The sequence below is a fragment of the Euphorbia lathyris genome, chromosome 10 (genome assembly GCF_963576675.1).
Source record: "Euphorbia lathyris chromosome 10, ddEupLath1.1, whole genome shotgun sequence".
NCBI classification, from domain to species: domain Eukaryota; kingdom Viridiplantae; phylum Streptophyta; class Magnoliopsida; order Malpighiales; family Euphorbiaceae; genus Euphorbia; species Euphorbia lathyris.
The window spans coordinates 24,051,951-24,073,990 of record NC_088919.1 but is presented as its reverse complement, the minus strand read 5'-3'; the positions used below and the strand labels follow the sequence as shown (position 1 = coordinate 24,073,990).

The following is a 22,040-nucleotide window of genomic DNA, read 5'->3' as shown; positions in this document are numbered from 1 at the left end:
TAATTTTCTAGGCACGTTTTTTGTCCTACTTACATTGTTCCAAATCAGTATACCATTTGTTCCAAATCACTGTACCATTTGTTCCAACATAATACTTATATTGTTCCATCAGAAAAATGTTTTATTTCTTTTCTTTAAAATACATTTTTCCAATATTTCTAACCTCGTTTTTCGAAAAATTTTATACTATTAGACTCGTCTAAATTAGACGGTCATTTTAAGATCCCTGAAGCTCAAGTAAAAAAAATTCCGGTGAACGGAATCCGGGTGGACGTTTTTTGGCGAGAAAAAAGTGCCCAGAAAATTTTCAAACAATTTCAGAAAATGTAAAACATTATTCTAAGAAACTTTAATTCTTAGGCCGAAGCGGGATTTCTTACGGTTTTGACCCAATAAATTGTTGAAGGATGTAAAATGGATAAAATTAAGGAAAAAGTTTTATTGGGACTAAACCGTAAGCAATCCTACTTTGATTCAAGAATTAAAGTTTCTCCAAATAATATTTTACATTTTCTGCATTTGTTTGAGAATTTTTTGGGTACTTTCGGATTTTTTTATCGGAAAACGCTCATCTAACCGCCGGATTCCGTTGATTTGAGACTAAACCGTAAGTAATCTCATTTTGGGTCAAGAGTTAAAGTTTCTCTGAATAATGGTTTACATTTTTTGAAATTTTTTGAGAATTTTCTGGACATTTTTTTCTCACAGAAAAACAGATCGCCAGATTCCATTCACCGGAAATTTTTTTACCCGAGCTTCTGGGATCTTAAAATGACCGTCTAATTAAGACGAGTCCAACGGTATAAAATTTTTTGAAAAAAAAGATTGGAAAAGTTGGGAAAATGCATTTTAAAGAAAAAAAATAAAACAAATTTCTATTTCCTTTTATTTACAAATTTTTCACCTCCTTTTGGTTAATTACAAAATTGGTCATTGTCACACAATAAGGCATGTCACACCATAAGAAATATGTCACACCTGATCTCTCCTATATATATATAGGGGTGAGATCCAGCGTGACAAGGGCTTAAGTTGTGACAATGAGCTTATTGTGTGACATAACAAAACTACGTAGTTTTGATGATAATTAAAAAAGGCAATGTGACAAATTGGTAAATAAAATGAAAGAGATGATAGAGAAATTTGTTTTATTTCTTTTCTTTAAAATACATTTTCCTGACATCTCTAACATCGTTTTTCGAAAAATTTTATACTATTAGACTCGTCTAAATTAGACGGTCATTTTAAGATCCCTGAAGCTCAAGTAAAAAAAATTCCGGTGAACGGAATCCGGGTGGGCGTTTTCCGGCGAGCAAAAACGTGCCCAGAAAATTCTCAAAAAATTTCAGAAAATGTAAAACATTATTCTAAGAAACTTTAATTCTTAGATCGAAACATGATTTCTTACGGTTTAGTCCCAATAAAACTTTTTCCTTAATTTTATTCATTTTACATGCCTTAACAATTTGTTGGGACTATACCGTAAGAAATCTCGCTTCGACCCAAGAATTAAAGTTTCTTAGAATAATATTTTACATTTTCTGGAATGTTTTGAAAATTTTCTGGGCACTTTGTTTCTCACCAGAAAACGCCCCCCGGATTCCGTTCACCGGAATTTTTTTTACTTGAGTTTCAGGGATCTTAAAATGACCGTCTAATTTAGACGAGTCTAGTAGTATAAAAATTTTCGAAAAACAAGGTTAGAAATGTCAGAAAAATGTATTTTAAAGAAAAGAAATAAAACATTTTTCTGTTGAAACAATGCAAGTATTATGTTGGAACAAATGGTACACTGATTTGGAACAAATGGTACACTGATTTGAAACAATGTAAGTAGGACAAGAAACGTGCCCAGAAAATTATCAAAAAATTCGAAAACATGTAAAACATCATTTTAAGAAACTTTAATTCTTAGCTCAAAGCGAAATTCCTTACATTTTTTACCCAATAAATTGTTGAAGCATGTAAAATTGATAAAATTAAGGAACAAGTTTTATTGGGACTAAACCGTAAGAAATCCTGCTTCGATCCAAGAATTAAAGTTTCTTAGAATAATGTTTTATATTTTTTGGAATTTTTTTAGAATTTTCTGGGCACTTTTTTTCTTGCCAGAAAACGCCCATTCGGATTCCGTTTACCGGAAATTTTTTTACTTGAGCTTCATGGATCTTACAATGACAGTCTAATTTAGACGAGTCTAATAGTATAAAATTTTTCAAAAAACGAGGTTAGAAATGTCAGAAAAATATATTTTAAAGAAAAGAAATAAAATAATTTTATGTTGGAACAATATAAGTATTATGTTGGAACAAATGGTACATTGATTTGGAACAACGTAAGTAGGACTAAAAACGTATCCAGAAAATTATCAAAAAATTCTAAAACATGTAAAACATTATTTTAAGAAACTTTAATTCTTGGCTCAAAATGAGATTCCTTACAGTTTTTACCCAACAAATTGTTGAAGCGTGTAAAATGGATAAAATTAAGAAAAAAGTTTTATTGGGACTAAACCGTAAGAAATCTCGCTTCGCCCCAAGAATTAAAGTTTCTTAGAATAATGTTTTATACGTTCTGAAATTGTTTGAGAATTTTCTGGACACTTTTTTGCTTGCCGAAAAACGCCCACCCGGATTCCGTTCACCGGAATTTTTTTTACTCGAGCTTCATGGATCTTAAAATGACCGTTTAATTAAGACGAGTCCAACGGTATAAATTTTTTTGAAAAACGAGGTTGGAAAAGTCGGGAAAATGCATTTTAAAGAAAAAAAAATAAAACAATTTTCTCTTTCCTTTTATTTACAAATTTGTCACCTCCTTTTGGTTAATTATAAAATTGGTTCTTGTCACACAATAAGGCTTGTCACATCTCTCGGGAAAATGCATTTTAAAGAAAATGCATTAACTCTTTTTCTTTTGACTTTTAACACCGTTAGTCAATTTGGTATGTGTTTGCTAACGGAATGAAGTACATGGTACCACTTTGTAAACTTTAAAACCACATGGGTGTTGTTCGAAAATGAGTGTAACCACAAGGTTTATTTTTGTACTTTTCTCTATTTTTTATATAGATTATTTTTCCAAATAAATTGGCAGGGGAAGGCTTGCCCCCAGTACATCCTTGTGGTGGGACCCTTCCCCGGACCCTCGCTCAGCAGGGACGCGTAGTGCGACCGGGTCGCCCTTTTTTATATAGATTATTTTTATTAATTTGTGCAACATATTTTTTATTTTATAATAGGATAAGGTGCAAAAAATACCCCTAACATTTATAGCTATGAGCAATTTTACCCTTAACGTCTAAAATTGTGCAATTATACCCCTAATATTGGCAGCCAAAAGCAATTTTACCCCTAACATTGACAAGTTGGGTCAATTTGAGAAATAATTTATCAAACTGTCTTTTTCGTCATGAATATTGTCGAGTAAATTACACCAATAGTACCTGAACTTTACCCTAATTCACACTTTGGTACCTATATTACATTTTGTCCCGAAAATATACCTGAACTAACGATGACCGGTCAATTTAGTACATTTTACCGATCAATGTGGGTTTGATGAGTAAATTACACTAATGGTACCTAAACTTTACCCTAAGTCACACTTTGGTACCTAAATTTTATTTTGTCCAAAAAATACACTTCAAGTAAAGATGAATCGATAATTTAGTATATTTCACCAGTCAACGTGAGTTTGACCATTTTAAATTAGAAATTTAGACTCATCATACACTCAATTACCATATGCAATACTACCCGTTAGCTCTACATATATATTAAAGGGTAGTATTATAATTTTATGTTAATTGAGTGTATTGTATGTCCTAATTTTTAATTCAAAATGGTCAAACTCTCGTTGATTGGTCACTAACCGATCAGATGTACTAAATTATTCGGTCACCTTCACTTGAGTTATAATTTTAGGACAAAAAAATTCAGGTACCAAAGTGAAAATTAGAAAAAGTTTAGGTACTATTGATGTAATTTACTCAGACAAACTTGCATTGACCGGTCATTTACCGGTAAAATTTACTAAATTATCCGGTCATCGTTACTTCGGGTATTTTTGAGACAAAATGTAATCTAGGTACCAAAGTGTAAAATAGGTAAAGTTCAGGTACTATTGGTGTAATTTATCCGAATATTGTCATCTACACTTCACATGTGCACCATTTTATCATTGTTAGTAAGAGATCACAAACATATGATTAGACGTGATTTTTTTAAGGAAATAAAAAGATATATATTGTCTTTTGTACGAGTTGGATAAAAAAATTTCAAAAATTTCGCTGAATTCATAAATATTAATTTTCAATTTTATTATTAAATCGCAAAAAAATAAAATGAAATCTCTGTTTTAAAACTACTGATTATGTGCAATTGGTGTAGAATAAGAAATAAAATATCTATGTTTTCTAATAATATCTGAAATCGACCTAACTTGTCAATGTTCAAGGTAAAATTGCTTGTAGCTACCAACATAATGGGTAAAATTGTATCATTTTAGACATTAAGAGTAAAATTATTCCTAGTTGTAAAGGTTATGGGCATTTTTTCACATTTTCCCTTTTATAATTTCATCGTTGATTAATTTAAAACATGTACATTTTAGACATTTTAAATCCGAACAACAACAATTCAATATATATATAGTTTTACCAAACACTAGTAATTAAACAGCTAATAACAAACAGCTAACAGCTTTCTGCAGCTGCAAACAACTAACAGCAACCGCAACAGCTATTTGCTAACAGCTGAACCAAACATGCCCTAAATAAGATAAACCGCACGACCCATCAATTTAAAGACTTTAGGCGACGTCACATGTAAAGAAAAGGAGTAATTGCCATATAAGATTCCAAATTGTTCCTCCAAAATCATACTCCCTCCATTTCAAAATAATTGTCACTTTTGATCAAAATTTTCCATTTCATATTATTTGTCTGGTTTAGTTTCCAATGCAACTTTTTTCTATTTTATCCCTATTAATGAGCTTAATATTAATTACACTTTTTGCTATTTTAAGTTTTCAATGTATGGAGATATGTTCAATTTAATGAGAGACACAAAAAATGATAATTATTAATGAAGAGAGATAGAGGGTATTCTAGTCCATGTTGCATAAATTTAATGCAAATCAATCATTTCCTTAATATGTGTGCTTTGGTCAAATGTGACAATTATTTTGAAATGGAGGGAGTACTAGTTTCCTCAACTTCATGATGCGTGTGTGTCGTCTAGTAAATTCATCTTCTTTTTTTTTGAAACAGTAAATTCATCTTTTGAATATTTTTACTATTAGTATTGTTTAATTCACATAAAATTAAGTAACATCTTTAAATATTTTATTTTTAACATATGTTATTAAATTTCTTTTTAGATTTGGAAAATCAGAAGAAAGACAACCAAATATCTTTGATTGGTACATTTTGGGGTATAAAATTCAGGATAATATTATATAATCATTTTTAAATGTATACTTATGTCTTAAATATAATTTATTTGATAAATTATTTTGGAATTTCTTTTTATATTCGAATATAATTTAGGTATTTTAAGGAGAGAAAATAATTTAATTTAATCACTCACTAAAAAATGGTCTATTAGGATATATTATTTTGGCAATATTTGTTTGTCGTGTTTCCATATTTTTAAATTTAGTTCACATTTTTTTGTTTATATCATTTTTTTAAAGGATATTTATATCATTTTTTATTATCATTTAACAACCTTTTGTTTTATTGCATAACGGTTTAAAATTTTCATCATGAAAAAGTGTTTGACATTTTTTCATTTGAATTTATTTTTATTTTTTATTTCCGTATCTACAAAATTTCACCACGCTTTTCAATTTGTATCGCTTTTTTTTTACAGAAAAAATTAATTCATTAATTAGTAATTAAAGCATTACAAACGAAAAGAGGTGGCTCATTTATCCACACCTCACGATCAGTGCTAGAAATTACCGCCCGAGCAAGAGCATGGACTACAAAATTCGTTGATCTATGAACAAAACAGGTAGAAGAAGCTGCTATATCCTGTAATAAGGATTTGCAGTTATTGATAATCAAATCTAAAGCCGAATTGCCGTTAGTTTCTCGCTTAAGGGCATACACTAACAATTGTGAGTCCGACTCCAACACAACATCAGTCCATCCCTTTGTCTTCAACCAGCTCAGAGCCTCGCGGAAGGAGAGGGCTTCGACGAGGAATGGATCAAGTCGGCAGCGTAACAGCCCGTTTCCAGCCGCAGCAAATGACCTTTCTCGCTTAAGAGCACACACTAACAATTGTGAATCCGACTCCAACACAGCACCAGTCCATCCCTTTTTCTTCAACCAGCTCAGTGCCTCGCGGAAGGAGAGGGCTTCGACGAGGAACGGATCAAGTCGGCAGCGTAACAGCCCGTTTCCAGCCGCAGCAAATGACCCCGAGCTAACCCGACAGATGAACGGGATTTTCACCGGACGATCCGTGAGGAAGGAACCAATCAAGCTCCATGTTTTTGGTTTGGGTTGTGTCGCGGCGGCGTCTGGCCGGAGGATGAGACCCGTGGCGGATTCCTCTTCCAAGGTAATGTGGGCACTCATATCAATCAAGGATTCCATTGTTTCAGTGAAGATGAAGGTGAGGTTGGGGAAGAGTTTGGGCGGCGGCGGCTGGGGCTCGGCAAAAGCGAGAGAGTCTAAAATTCTTAGGTTTTTTTTTCGCAGCTGCTGCGCAACTCTTATTACTTAATTTGTATCGTTTTTTTACAATCACTCAATGATGTTTTTAATTATTTTTGTTGACATTTCAAAATTTTAACTACGCATTTAAAAAAAAAATTGTTTGTGTTTTAAAGACGGTTTAGAATTTGTATAGTGAAAAAGTGTTTCGGTTTTTTTATCCACGTACTTAAAAATTCAACCACGCTTTTTAATTTGTATCACTTTTTATAATAACTTAATTGTCGCTTTTTATTGGTATTTTAAAAAATTTAATTATATATTTAGAAAAGAAGCCTCAGTATATTTTTTTTTAAGTTAAAACGGTTCAGATTTTAAGAAAATAAAATGTTACAGTATAATTTTTTCTATAATCTTCAAAACATTGAAATCAATTTCAAAAATAAGGATCCACACTCATCTACAAAACAATTGAAACGGTAAAAGTTACGAAACCGTATAAGTTACACTACGCCAAAAAAAAACTCAAAAAAAAAGGTAATTAATTTATTAGTCCCTATATTTTTTCAAAACATACTGTTTAGTCCCTGTATTTTTAAAAACACATGGTAAGGTCCCTAACCTTTTTCTCATTGAACTGTTTAGTCCTTCCGTCTGTTTGTTAGATTTTTTTACCGTTTATGACTTCGGAAATGACTAAATTACACTTTACTATTTACCTTCAAACTTTAGAAGAGGAAACCCAATTTAGAAGAAGAAGTTATTTGTATGGAGAACAAGAAAAAGAACAGACTCAATGCTTACGAATTTGAACGATTAAGGAGAAAATCAAGAAGAAGAACAATCAAAATTGATTTCAGATGCATTAGAGTTTAAAGGAAATGAAAATAAAGGAAAAGAAGAACGCAAATCCAAATTGACTAACAAAATCTTCATGAGAGTCTAACGGCAAGGACTAAACAGTTCACTGAGAAAAACGTTAGGGACTAAACAGTTCATCGAAAAAAAGATTAAGGACTTTATCATGTGTTTTTGAAAATACAAGGACTAAACAGTGTGTTTTGTCAAAATATAGGGACTAATAAATTAATTACCCAAAAAAAATAATAATTGATGGTTTCAACTAGTTATTTTTGTATACAAAGTACCAAATTATCTTAGTTATATAAGAAAAACAATTATCTTTTTAGTTTTCAAATTGAATCAACACATTTATAAGTAAATTTGTATAGTGTATATAATCAATATTTTTTATACTTGTACATATTGATCTAAACAAATTATTGTTTATTGCCTAAATGATGAGGGTATCTCCGACACGAGTCCGAAGAAAAGAGCCGATTCTGACGAAGCCCGTGACACGCCCCACAACCAAAGGGAGGAGCTGCTGATTTTAGACTCCACACGCCGTGTGGAGGCCCTTCTGCCAAATGACAGATTTAGTAGCACGGGCATGCGGTTGTAGCTCACTTTGCCACACGTCGTGTGGCCCTGCAAAACTGAACTCCGACCATTTGAAGGACAATGCTGATTTTCTCCCAGATTCTGATTATTACTATATTGCCACTCATTGCTTACTATTTTTCCATTTCAGGAATTTTCACATGCACATTAATGAGCATGTGAATTTGCTCATTTACCATTAGATATAGGCTTATTAAATCTAAGCCTCATGATGCAAATAAGCCTAGATCTAACGGTGAATGAGCAAATTCTACATGCTCATTAAGGTGCATGTGATCAAGACTGTTTCCATTTAGGGTTAATAACCCAAATGCCATTTATCCCTTTTGTCCCTTTATTATCCCTATGTTTTGTTCTTTATGATATAACCATATGTATATATACCTCTTATTTTGTAAAAGATGGCAACTTTTATCAATCTAATAAAAAACCTAGCCTCCATTGGAGTTATTCTTCTTATTATTTAGAATTCACTCCTTCAAGCAAAGGCTTGAGAAGAACTCCTTTGTGGATTTAAGATTAAAATCCTCGCTTGACTACTGGTATCAGAGGCGAGTTGTTTTTCTTCCCGGAGACTTCTTCTCGGGCTATGGTTCAACCATGTCTACAACAAGAAGCTACGGTGTCACACCCAACCCTAGACGACCTCAATCGGCATCGGGCGTGAAATAGAAAGATCAAAATCGACACTTAAGAGTCTCCAAATATCATAAATATCACTTTTCTAAGTATTCCTATCAGGATGCTATATTTTAAATTTCGAGTGATTCGGACGGTCGAATCTCCATAAATCAAAGAAACGGTGGAGAAACGGTTCAGAGAAAACTGATGATAAATATAAAAAGAAAAAGAAAAAGAAAAGGAACAAGATGATAATGATGACCGCGTACTGATTTGATATATCAAATTTGACAAATATCACATTTGATCCTCCATCTTTCTATAATCTTTTACAAATTATCATAACTTTTAATTTACACATAAAAACATCAAATTAACTCCAAACTTTTTCTATATCACCAAATAAAAATCACACACCTAATGATTATCATATATATTACTATCAAGGTATAAATTCTAGAAATTTAGACCCGGCCGTGACATACGGAATCCAATGACAAGAGGTTTGAAGAGATGGAATCTTGCATAAAAGGATTTAGAGAAACTCTCATGGAGAAAAATGAAAGGCACGATGCAAGAATGCGAGAGTTGGATCTCTTTATTGAGGAACTCAAGTTTGAGATCTGAAATGCCCACCCACAACCCACCGGAGGTCCTCACCCGAGACATGAGGAGGGTATTCGAACTCAACCCCAACGGCAACCGACTCCACCACAATCACCATCACTTAGGCGAAATGTCGTGCAACAACAAATGGTCCTTGGGTTCATGAGGTAAGGCATCCTAATCCCCTTATTATTCAAAATATGGATATGGATATTGATGGAGATGGAGATGCATTTGATGATTTTGAGCCCAATAGAATTGCTAGAAATATGGGTATTCATAATGATGTTGGTATAGTTGGCCATAGACATATGAATGTTAGAAATATTAATATTGTGAATGATGTTGATGTAAGTGGTCATAGAAGGAGATATTATGTTGGGGAAGATCCATATATGGAGAATGTGAATGTTAGAGGGGGATATGGGGAAAATTTTGATAGAGATGATGCCTTCAAATTGAAAAATGACTTACCTTCATTTGGGGGTGAGTTTGACATTGAGGGGTTTCTTGATTGGCTATTGGAAGTAGAGAGGTTCTTTGAGTATGCGGGGGAATGGATGAGAGGAAGGTTCTTTGAGTAACCTCCACTTTGACTTCCACGATGGATTGATATGTATACTTTCTGATTTTTTCTGCTTTTTAATTGGATCACAAAAACACGTTAAAATATTAACTAGCCTTGGTTCCCCTATGTTTACTTTAAGTCCCCCCTGATATCCACTATAGGAAGTTGATTTCTCACGAGGTACGCTATGATTTCCCATAAGATACACCATGGTTTCCCCTAAGGTACACTACATAGGAAGTTGGTTTCCCCTGAGGTACACTGTATAGGAAGTTGGTACACTATTTTAGATGTTTCCCCTGAGGGAAACTGAGGTTCACTCTAGGAAATCATAAGTGAACGATGTACTAGGAAAATATGAAAAGTTTCCCGAAATGAAAAGTTTCCTAAACATGCCTTTTAAGAAAAAGTTTCCTAAAATATTCTTTTAAGAAAAAGTTTCCTAAAAAGAAAAGTTTATCCCATGAAAAGAGTAAATCAAGGTATGCAATAAAAAAAACTTTATTTTTTTATGCAAACAATTGCCCCCTCAAGCATGAATTTGAGGAACGTAAATTTCATGCTTGATTCTTCAAAAGCTGTGGTTTCAGCTTTTAAAAGTGTTGCATGATAACTCTTCAGGTGACACAAAATATATAGGCCGTGGAGTCGGCCTTTGTATCACCTTCATACTAATATCTCATTTCCTCAATTGGAGGAATTCTCACCAGCCTCAACTTCACCTCATACTTCTCCCTTGACTTAGCATCTTATCTCTGCTTTTTTTTCTTGGCTTGTGAAACTCAAAGTGGCCAACTTGACGGAGACCATACTCATATAGTTTTTGGACATCTTCTCGGATGATCTCCGCAGTAACTAGGGGAATCTGTTGAGGGCTGCCAATCTGTTGGTGAACATAAGGCACATTAGGAATTCTAGTGTTTCTCCCATTTCCTCTATGGTTGCCCCCCATCTCTCCAATGATATGGTGGCCTCCTGACTCCTCGTGATATGAAGTTGTTTGAGAGGTAGGATTAGTGTTTTCAAAACATTGAGGAGCAGGTGACTTACTAGAATTTTCTTGGCCTGCAGAACTAGCGGCCTTATTTGAGACAACTTCCTCCCTCAAAGGTGGAATCTAATACTTCTCAGCGATGGACACACCACATCCTTCATTAGACTCCAATGAGCCTTGAGGAACATGGTTTCCTCCACTCTTGATGCCCCCTGGCTGTGATAGCTTCTCGAGTATCTTATCTATCTTATGATTCATATCGCTCCTTAGAGCTTCCAGATTCTTTTCAATGGAATTGAAATGTCTATGCAAGAATTGTGAATTTTGGATCTCTCAAGAGATCCAAGTGTGTCCTCTAGGGTTAACATTGTTTTCCCCTTCAATTCCTCCCATATGTGGAACATTGCATGTTGCCATGATCTCTTCTTCTTTAGAGTTGGATGCTACAAGATCTTTGCTTTTCTTATCATTTTCCTTTGGCGGTATTGTGATTCGGGTCCCACTGGGCGTGCTAATTTTTGTTTGGCTCTTTTGTGGGTCCCACCGAGTGTGCCAATTTTTGTTTGGCTCTTTTATGAGTCCCACTGGGCATGCCAATTTTTGTTTGGCTCTTTCGTGGGAAATTGCGGGCGTGCTAGAGAATTATAGTATTCTCGAACTATGGAATGAAATTGAATGCGCTTAACTAACTTCTAATTATCAAACGATTGTATGGAATAAAGAGACCGTAAAATTCCAAAGATTCGATTATCAAAACGATACCGGCCTTACAGAAATGATTGAACAACAAATAAAATAAAAAATGTACTAGGAAATGAATGAACTTTGGATCTGAAAATTAAATTTAAGGGAACAATTGAGAATTGCAAAAGATGCTGAAGTCTAAGGATAATTTGCTAGAGTTTTTGCTTGGGTTTGTTGAGTTGTTGAGTTGGGTGGTTGAGTTGGGCGGTTGGGCTTGTTTCATCGTGATTCCTCCCTTTTATAGATGTTGGAGGTAACTTCCTGCTTCTTTCCACTAATCCACGTTCTCCACCATATTGAGTAACCTCCACTTTGACTCCCACGATGGATTGATATGTACATTTTCTGATTTTTTCTGCTTTTTAATTGGTTCATAAAAACACGTTTGGTTCCCCTATGTTTACCTCAAGTATCTCATGATGTTCACTATAGGAAATTGGTGTCCCACGAGGTACACTATATATGAAGTTGGTTTCCCCTGAGGTACACTTTTTGAGATGTTTCCTCCGAGGGAAACTGAAGTTCACTCTAGGAAATCCTTCCCCTAAGGTACACTTTTTGAGATGTTTCCTCTAAGGAAAACTGAGGTTCACTCTAAGAAATCCTAAGTGAACGATGTACTAGGAAAATATGAAAAGTTTCCCGAAATGAAAAATTTTATAAACAGGCCTTTTAAAGAAAAGTTTCCTAAAATGTTCTTTTAAGAAAAAGTTTCCTAAAAAGAAAAGTTTATCTCATGAAAAGAGTAAACCAGAGTATGCATCAGGAAAATTTTATTTTTGGTGCAAACAATCCTAATATTTCTTTTTTCTTTCTGTATAAATAAGAACTTCTAGCAAAAAGGAACTTTTTTTATATTTTTTACGTTTTGAAAAATAGAAAAAAAAATGCAAAGCAAATATAATGAATTTTAATTGAAACAAATTGTCGATAATAATGAGTTGATTTAAGTCATTTTGTTAAAGATGACGAAAAACATTTATTGAAACCTTAAATGCCAAATTTAGTTTTAGGATTATGCTTGGGGACTCGGAGTTGAAATAAGTTTTGTTTTGGTTTGTTTGGCAGAGTTGAGCAATGGAAACGAAGACAGATTGATAAGTAAATAGTTTTACTTTCAACTTGCAAAGGCCACATGAGATGAGAGATGCTTTCAAACCCCAATTTGAATGCTTGACCAAACGAAACGAGCTTGTGCCTTGTACGCCACACGGAATTCCTCATTCCACAGTATCAACTAGTAACATGTCAAAAGAGGTCAGGTAAGAAACAAAACACTATATCAAACAAATTAAATATCACAACACAACTATGTTAATGCTTCATTCTAAGGAGATGACATGACACAACAAAATAAATGTATGTTTTAGAATTTAGAGAATGTAACCATCAGACTATATATATGCTCCTGAAAAGCCACCTCCTGTCAGCTGGCCTCTAAGGATTCATAACCACACACTTGACTGGAGATAGTTTAATGAATTTCTCCAGCACGAGGTGGTCTGGTCTGCTCTGGTCAACACACAGATATATACACTAACTACCCCTAGCTCCATATGTTACAGTTTGGTTAACCTAAATGCAGTCCACCAATACGGTGCTCAAGAGATGACAAACCTAAAAACCTTCTACTGCTTGCTTTCCTCTTTTTTATCAGGATCAACTTGTCATAAACACACCATGGGAAGCTAAGATAATGAGCTCGATTTAGCCCCTCGTTGTAGCAACCCCAGTAACTAGGATGATAAGTTACATGGTACCATGCCGACGCTTTTGCATATACATCATCATCTTCAGAATCTAATCCACTACCCTTTTCATTAAACCAGGACCTAGCTTCTTTTCTCAATGCCCTCACTGCCATCCCAATTGCTTCCGCATCTCTTCTCTTCGTAAAAGCTTTTGACATTTTCATTATGCTTCCACTAAGAATTTCTGCCTCACTACTGATTCCATAATAATCCATGTGATTTCCCAGCTTGAAATCATAGTTTCCTTTGTAATAGAAAGCATCATCAATGTAATTCTCAAACCCATCAACTTCCATGTCAGGGTCATAACACCGTTTTGCCACTTCCAAAGTAAAACACTTGATAGAACTCGTAAAAGGCGCAACGTCTCTAACTTCTCGGAAAAGCTTTCCAATCACTCCTCGGGACTCATAGGTGGGTTTGTCCAGCTTTTCCATGAAATCAGGATATTCTTTAACATATAGCTCGGGAGTTAATTCAGCTGGTACTCCAGTTTTTGGGAAATCAACTGCAACTGAAAATTTACGCGCGAGCTGTAAACATGGAGAGCTCATTGCTTTCAGATGTTCCTTATCAGCAAAGACAGTGTGAGCATTTGCAATTATTCCCAAGCTGTCATTAACAATATAGTTGGTGAAGTACTCCTCCACTTCCTGGCAAACAAAATGAAAATATCTCATAATGATGGAAGTTGATTTCCTAGCTATGGCATGACAGAAAATCTAACTACAACAGAATTTACATGTACAACTTGAAAAAATGCACAAGTAACATGTCAAAGTCCTAAAGAATTTCCTCGTCTCAATCCTTCTTTTCCATGTAACTAATTTCTTTTTGGATTATCAAATCAGTATTCCCATCGGACTGATGCAGATTGAAACATAATTTCATCAGCTATACAACTTGCTTTCAAAAATTTGTTTCAGGTTGAAACCATGTACTAGTTTATCAGATTAAATAAACGAAACACCATACCAGTCTCATCTGTCCTAGCTTTTAGAAACGTTAGAAAGAGGAAAAACAGACAACTTTGCTTGTGTGCTGGAACATTGAAGTGGAACTGCTAAAATAATCAAGAACTGCAAGACCATTGTCAAACAATATATTAATATTTCTAGGCCAACAGTTTTTTTTTTTTTTCTTGGGCTTTCCATGCTATTCAAAAAGCTAATTCTATCAGCAGCTCCAATTGCTTCAAATTACTCTTTCATGTTATGTAAATCATAGTTGTTAAAGGGTCCTGGCGCACTAACGTACTAGGGGGTCCTGGCGCCTAGGCCCAAGGTTCAGGCACACCCCCTATAAACAGAAGGTGCAGCAAATGAAAAAAAAAAAAAAAACCTAATCACTAATCGAAACACAGAAGAGGAGCTATGAAGCCTAGATGAGGCGCACAAGATGGGAGCCTTTTAAACAGAGAGACCTAGGACTTATTAGGAGCAGGACCTTGAGCCGAGCCTGAGGCGCGCCTTAACAACTATGATGTAAATTGTTACTTTATGTAGAAAGAAAAGCTAACATCAACTTCTACTTGCCTATATTACAGAAATGCAGACGTACAAACAGAGTTTGAAAAGTTAAAACATAACTTTGATACAACTAGGATGCAAATGAAGTGGTATAAATATGATCATTACAAATTTACAATACAGGAAAAAGGTGAAACTGGAGCAACTACTCAAAGATGGGACTCATTATTTTAGGCAGAAACAAAAAGTTATAATCAACAACAATCAGAGAAAACTTGTTGCAAAGCATTATCCATTGCCAATAAGAAAATACAAAAACATAGACAGCAGGATATAGTGATGTTTAAACATGGCAGCTCTACTTGTGATAGAGCATACAGTTGTATCAAAAACTGAAGAATTAAATGTTAGTAACTTGGAGGAAAGCAATAATTTACCATTGATATAGATGTTCAAACATTTGCTATGCAAAAATGTCATACCTCAATTGTAACATCATGGTCCAACTGCACAGTTGGCTCTGGTGTATAGTCCATTGGTTCTATTTGCCGAAGTGGGATTAAATCGCAATCCCAACAAACAAAGTAGATATCTCCATCCAAATCACTTCCGGAACACTCATTTGGATGTGGTCTGATATTATAATTTAATTATGATGTCAATAAACAATTTTTACATAAAAAATAAGGGATTACAGTACAAACAGAATATTATGCATTAGCACTAGAAAAGGAGAAAGATGGAGCTATCCATCTTAAACTTACAATTGAAGTTCCAAAATCTGCACCTTCATTTCCAAACAAAATTTTTACGATATAACAAAACAAACTATACCCAAAAAAACAACTCCAAATAGTGAAAATAGATTAAAGAAGCAAGGTTACAAAACATCTTATATGATATAGTCCATACCATTTTGGTGTATTTCCCACAATGCCAGCCATACATATGTACATTCAAAAAGGAACTAGGATCCTTTATAAATTCATTGACTAAGCTAGACATCTTCAACAAATGAATAGATACTTTTATGTTAGTCCTAGCTAATTTTCCTATAATAATACAATGTAGATACTTCAACAAAGTCCTCTTTCAGCACATACAGAGACTGACCAACAAAAAGCAGACTATTACAATGAGGTAAAATATTCACACGCAGCAGTGGGTGGCAGGAAATTTTACTATGGTCTAAATAAATACTAATTTAGGAAGAAGAGGAAAACTGTGATTATCAATTAGATGATGAAAGCATAATATCAACAGTTACGAGCTCTGTAAGTCAACTGAATTTAAAAGGATCAAACTCCCTGCAAAAGCAACTCAGTACTAAAGAGCTTCTGTACACCTAAAAGAATACAAAGTCTAAAGTGAAAATTCCCCAATTCCCAGAGTACCAATCAAGTCAAAATATTGATAATGGAAGTGGGTTTCCCAAACCCACTTGAGAAATAGCGAATGTAGTGCTTTGGAAAGAATAGGACATGTGTAACTACTCTATGTTCCCTCTTGACAACTATTTGTAGCTAAAAAATAGATAAAAAAAAATAAAAAAAATTGTTGCAAAACAACCAAATTGGCATCCCATAAAAAAGAATAATCCAACTATAATTTCATGTGAAGAAAACACAGCATAATCTACCTTGGTCCTTTCTGCGGAAAAACTACACAATCCACCATATGGTGCAAAGCTGGCACATTCACAGCCCTTAAAACCCGAACATCACCAGGGTGCAAACATGGGTTTTTAGCAACAACTACTTGTCCTTGAATCACAAAACATCGGCCAGATCCACTGAAGGAAGCATCATATAGCTGCCTAATTCTAGCACCCGAACATTGAACGAATACCTGCCCGTATTCTAAGGTTCTTGTCTCATCTAGACATCCCATCATAGATCTTGCTTTTGGAAGAAAAATCCTAGTCTTTGTCCGCAAATCAAGCAACTTCGATGCTCAAAAAGTTTGGAGCATCATTGATAGGAATGGTTCAACATCAGCCATATAACCACACAAAAGCATTTCCTTAAGAATGTTTGTAGTCTCTCCAGGAGACATCAAATCCAATGCCTCTTGTGCGCTTAATGGATCTGTTAACATAGCATTAAGTTGATCAACAGCTTCCGTTTGTCTTTTCTCAAAAACATGATCCGGGACACCAAGAGTAGAAAGAAGAGTAATCAATTGACGGTTCAGAAAACAAGGTTGATATTTGCTGTATCCCAGAACATCCAGTTTTATGTTTTCAGACTCATACTTGCACATGCTCTTTCTCAATGATAATTTTTTAGAAGAAGTTGGATCTGTTGCTACAACGCCTTTATAACCACCATAGCGTATCTGAAATGCAGATGGAAAGAAATCTTTGCAGCCACATTTTAAAGCCACCTTCCTAGCAAATTCAGCAGAAATTTTTCCAATCCCATCAGAGAACAAATATTTTACACCACTTTCAACCTCTATATCAGGAATAATTTCAATTTCATCCCTACGAACACTCAGGGTTTCAGTGGATGAACTAAATGACTGACCCAGCCTGGCAGCATATTTTGCAACGTTTCGAATGTTATGAAAGTCACCCATCCATCTCCTTATACTTGCAGCAGTCAGTCCATTCCTGGAAGCAAACATCCAGCAAGAGTTTTCCCGCAACTGGCTAGATGAAAAGGCAAGGAACTCAAACCTCTTATCACCAATAACTATTCCATTTCGGAGGGTAGAGAAAATCCTTTTGTAAATAGCAGTTCTCCTATCCTCGTCTCCAGAAGAAGCCCGTGGAGCCAAATCTGTGGAATGAATTTTATCTAACTCCTCATCAACGAAAGACACACGAAGAAAGTCATCAACATATTCCGAATAATGACGTAGCACACGGTTTGAGACATTAATCTCTGGACCACTAAAATACACTTTACAAGGGGTTATTTGAATCCTGCGCACATATACCAAACCAGAATCTATGGATATTGAAGGTGACCTTGGACGATTCTTTGATGTAAGATACTTGAAATACTGCTCATTTAGCCACCTAGAAGGTTCATAGCAACATTCCTTTAAATACAAAAGTCTCTCAAGTGCGTGTTCTATGAATACAATGTTAGTTTTACGTGGATCAACAAACTTGTAAAAACCTGCATCAAGTTCTGAGCCTGCAAGGCACCCATTCTGAACCAACAAATTAACCCGAAACAAGATCCCATATGGCAAATCAACACCTGAGGAAGGACCAACGATAGGAACTAGATCCAGATTGCAGGAATATGCAAAACCTCTCTCTAAAACAAAATTTCCTTCAGTTTCTTTATAGAAAGCAAAGAGATCCCGGAAGTTTGGAAGTTCAAGAGTGGAAGGAAGCTCCAAGCATAATGCAGAGGATTGCCCAATAAGAGATGATGGTGTGAAATCAGTTGTCCTGGCCCACTGTTCATCAGGAACTTCTTTAAAATAGTTGAAATCGGGATTCTCATACACATTCAGCATCCATGATGGCCGTGTGTCTTTCTCAAAAATTTTGGGTGCGTCATATAACTACAGAGAAAAAACCACATTACCAATACTGCAGGTGTTTACGGTATAAGAGACAGCACAAGTTGTTCAATTATTATATGCATTGGTTAAAATAACAATTTCTCTCAGCAAGCATTCCTCATACAACTAAAAGGAGGAGATGGAAAGTGGAAACCAACACATTCAAGAAGAAGAAAGGAAAAGGTTTTTAGCTCGAGATACACCTTCATCTCCCAAAACAAGAAAGTGCAAACGTAGTTCCATCTATTTTAGTTAGTTCATGAAATATGAAATTAAATTCTACCAGCATGCAAAAGCATTCCAGCTTTATCGCATTAATCGCAGAAGAGTAATCATAACCAAGGGGCATGCAAATTCCTCGATATAGAATTTCCACGACTTCATAAATGATGTTTAAAATCTGTATTAATCAATAGCATCTTAATTCTGCCTTTTCGTTTTTCCCAGGTACTGGCAGCATAAAATAAAAGGTGGGTGTTAGCAGCTAATACTGCAAATATACAAGTGACAGAGCAGAAAAAAAAAAAGATAGGACCAACATATGAAGGAGGCATCAAGGTGGGTACATGAAAAATGCCTGAGCTGCTTTTGGATCAATGAATTTTTATCTTAGAATTATTACACTAATATATTAAGTTTTCACTTAACAGATGCATGAGATCATCCCTACAAGAAAAAAAAAAGGTATCAAGGTGATTTTAAAATACAATAAAGGCCTTTCCAAATCAGAAAAAACAATTCAATTATATTAGAGTGAATAAAATGTGTTGAAGCTATACCTGAATTGTAAGATATTTCACAGAACCACTGGCTATATGATGCAGCTCAATCTGCCATATATTTTCATAGGACAGGTCAAGCTTGTACTCTTTCTGATGATGAGACAGTAAAATTTTTAATTTTCTCATTGCAAATCCAAAATTCACCAAAACATCTGTCACTTTCCACAGAACAGAAAACTTTGTGTTAGAGATCTGGCAACCAAAATGCATTGTTGAGTGTTCTATGGTATGCAAATAGGTCCTGGGTTTTGGTACAATGTCATGTTGCACAGGCCAAGCCTTGAGATATGAAGCACCATATCTAAGACGTTGAGTAGTCAAAGAGGTAGTCAAAGAGATAATAAGTTCACCAGCTCTGATGGTTGTGAACTGAATGATGGCATATTTATTGTTTCTCCCATTTTTTGAATCCCTGAGCTTGAGTGCATATACAGTTCCTTTACCTAAATACAATTCCAGAAAATCTTTCACTGCCTCTGCAGTTACATAACAAGGAAATCCAGTCACACGAACTGTCTTGCCCATCTGAAATACTGTAGTCAGAGTAGAATATCCAAAATTTGTAAGGAACTTCTTCAATGAAACAACCAAAGATTTTATCAGCTATCAGAAACACAACAAAATATGAAAAATCAATATAAGAATCATAATCATGGAATGAACTCACAGCTTCAAATATGGATCAACAATTACAATGGCCATTGGCCAAATGAAATTGGTCCAGAATCCAGAACATGATAGGTACCTAATCACCTTGTAGACCCTCTATTACAAAAATTTATAATAAAAAAAAAACAGAGAAAGAAGTATATTGGCCAAATAAAAAAGTTAGAAAAAAATGCATAGAGATCAGAGTTTACAAAGAACTGAAATCAATTGTATTGTTAACCGAAAACATATAGCCCCTATCTTGAAGCAAGAAAAGAAACTCGGGCAATTAAAAATGACATTTCATCGAACACAAAAACAGCATCTCAATCAATGTGAGAAATCTATCATGAAGTACAATCTAATGTGTCAAAGGAGGAGGGCTAAGTTTAAGAGTTCATCCGTGTCCATGAGAGCTAAAGAAGGAGTCTTGTCTCGCTAACAAATTTATAACTGTATATACTTGAAATTCTTGAATATATGAAAGTTGATACCTTTACCCCAAATGTCATCATATGATACTCAACCATGATACTTATGTATTAAGTAGATATAAAGAAATTCAAAGATGAAGAAATAGCGTAGCCTTGAGAGGAAATAAAAAGTAGAAGATTGTATTGATTACCAGAGTAGAGAGAAACAGCAAAGTATGTATGAGTGTGAGTTCTTGAAATCAAAGTAAAAAGACAATGGAAGAGACTAGTGTGATCTTCTTCAATCCTCCATAACAACTAAAGATTTCCTTTTCATCCGTCGTGTGTGAGTGGATTAAATAAAAAAAGATTTCCAAAATTCCATGGTTTTGGAACTAGCAAGTATGTGCACGACCAAGAGAGAGAAGGGAAATGAAAGGGTTATTCTCCTCGATTCGATTAGTCTTCTCTCAGTCAATACCAATTCTTTCCAAATTCCAATCTTTATTTCGCATTTTATACAAACTAGTTCATTTATTTACAATTATATCCCCTTTTTCCACCCCACCTCAACTCAATCATTATCTCAAACTTACAACTTAAAAAAAAATATCAAAATAAGTCCTAACGTTTTTTTTGGAAAGTATCAATTTAGGCTCAACGTTCAAAATAGTACCTAACGTTTATAACATAATATCAATTTAAGCTTAACGTTTATAATATAGCATCAATTTAGGTCTCACGTACAAAATAGCACCAATATAGGCTTAACGTTTACAAAATAATACGAATTTAAGCTTAATGTTTTACAAAAATATATACAATTTCAGTCCCGCTCAATTGGACCCTAATGATCAAACTATATTTGGTCATTGACCATTAGATTAAACCTATAATTGATCCTATGGTGTTAAAATTAGATAATTAAATTTATTTGTTTACAAACTTTGTTATTTTCTTAATCTCAATAATACTTTTTTTTCTCTCTAAAAACAACGAACCTAAAGTACTTTGCACTGTAACCATCTTCTAAGAGAGAGAGAAAAGACAATTCTGATCTTCGGTCCGGTTGATCGTTGTTCTTCTTTGCCGGAGAAAAACAGATGAATTATCAGTCCTGTTGAACCGTTATTCCTCTTGTCTTTTATATACCATTCAAGGTTCTTCATCTTGCCCTTTCTATATCTGTTGAAAAAAAAACTCAATTGCCTCAACATGGCCTAATGGTGGTGGAGCTTACAAAAATTAAAAAATTCAAAACCAAATAAATCTAATTAACATCCATAGCCCAAGATCGATTTCCAGCATTAAACCACTAAATACAAACCCAGATTTAGTAATCCTAAAAGCATCGCCAACACATAGAGTTACCACAATAATCCACAGATCAATCTATATGCTAATTTTATCCTTGAAATACCCAAAAACTCTCATTAAACTCTTCACCAAATAGTAATATCATATGGCTGCTAATAGTTAAACTTTTTAAACTGCACTTTTCCTCTGCAGAAATCCGAATCTTCTCCTCTCTAAGAGAAGAGTAGGCTTTAGTTTTCTAGAATTTTAAGACTTCTTTTTCTGATTTTTTTTGCTCTAGCATGACTGGTATTTTCATTCAATAGATTGAATGATCCCCCTGCAATTTTTCGACAGAAAAAGGTCTTAAAATTAATTCCTGAAAGTTTTTCCGACAAAAACCAGCGTTATGAGGGAGAGTCGCTTGATGGGGATCAGATTTTCATCTAGAGAAGGCGGTGGTTTCTCTCTCTACAACGTTCTTTTTTC

General features: G+C 34.5%; 1 protein-coding gene across 1 annotated transcript; it reads right to left on the bottom strand.

The window, feature by feature from the left end:
- Positions 1–12,579: 12,579 nt before the first annotated feature.
- Positions 12,580–20,726, bottom strand: LOC136209738 (probable RNA-dependent RNA polymerase 1). Its single transcript, XM_066001315.1, is given in 6 exon segments — positions 12,580–12,904; positions 13,285–14,071; positions 15,370–15,520; positions 16,527–18,412; positions 19,192–19,727; positions 20,468–20,726. Coding segments are annotated over 5 exon segments (3,369 nt in total). The 5' UTR covers positions 19,720–19,727; positions 20,468–20,726; the 3' UTR covers positions 12,580–12,887.
- Between the last annotated feature and the right edge of the window lie 1,314 nt (positions 20,727–22,040).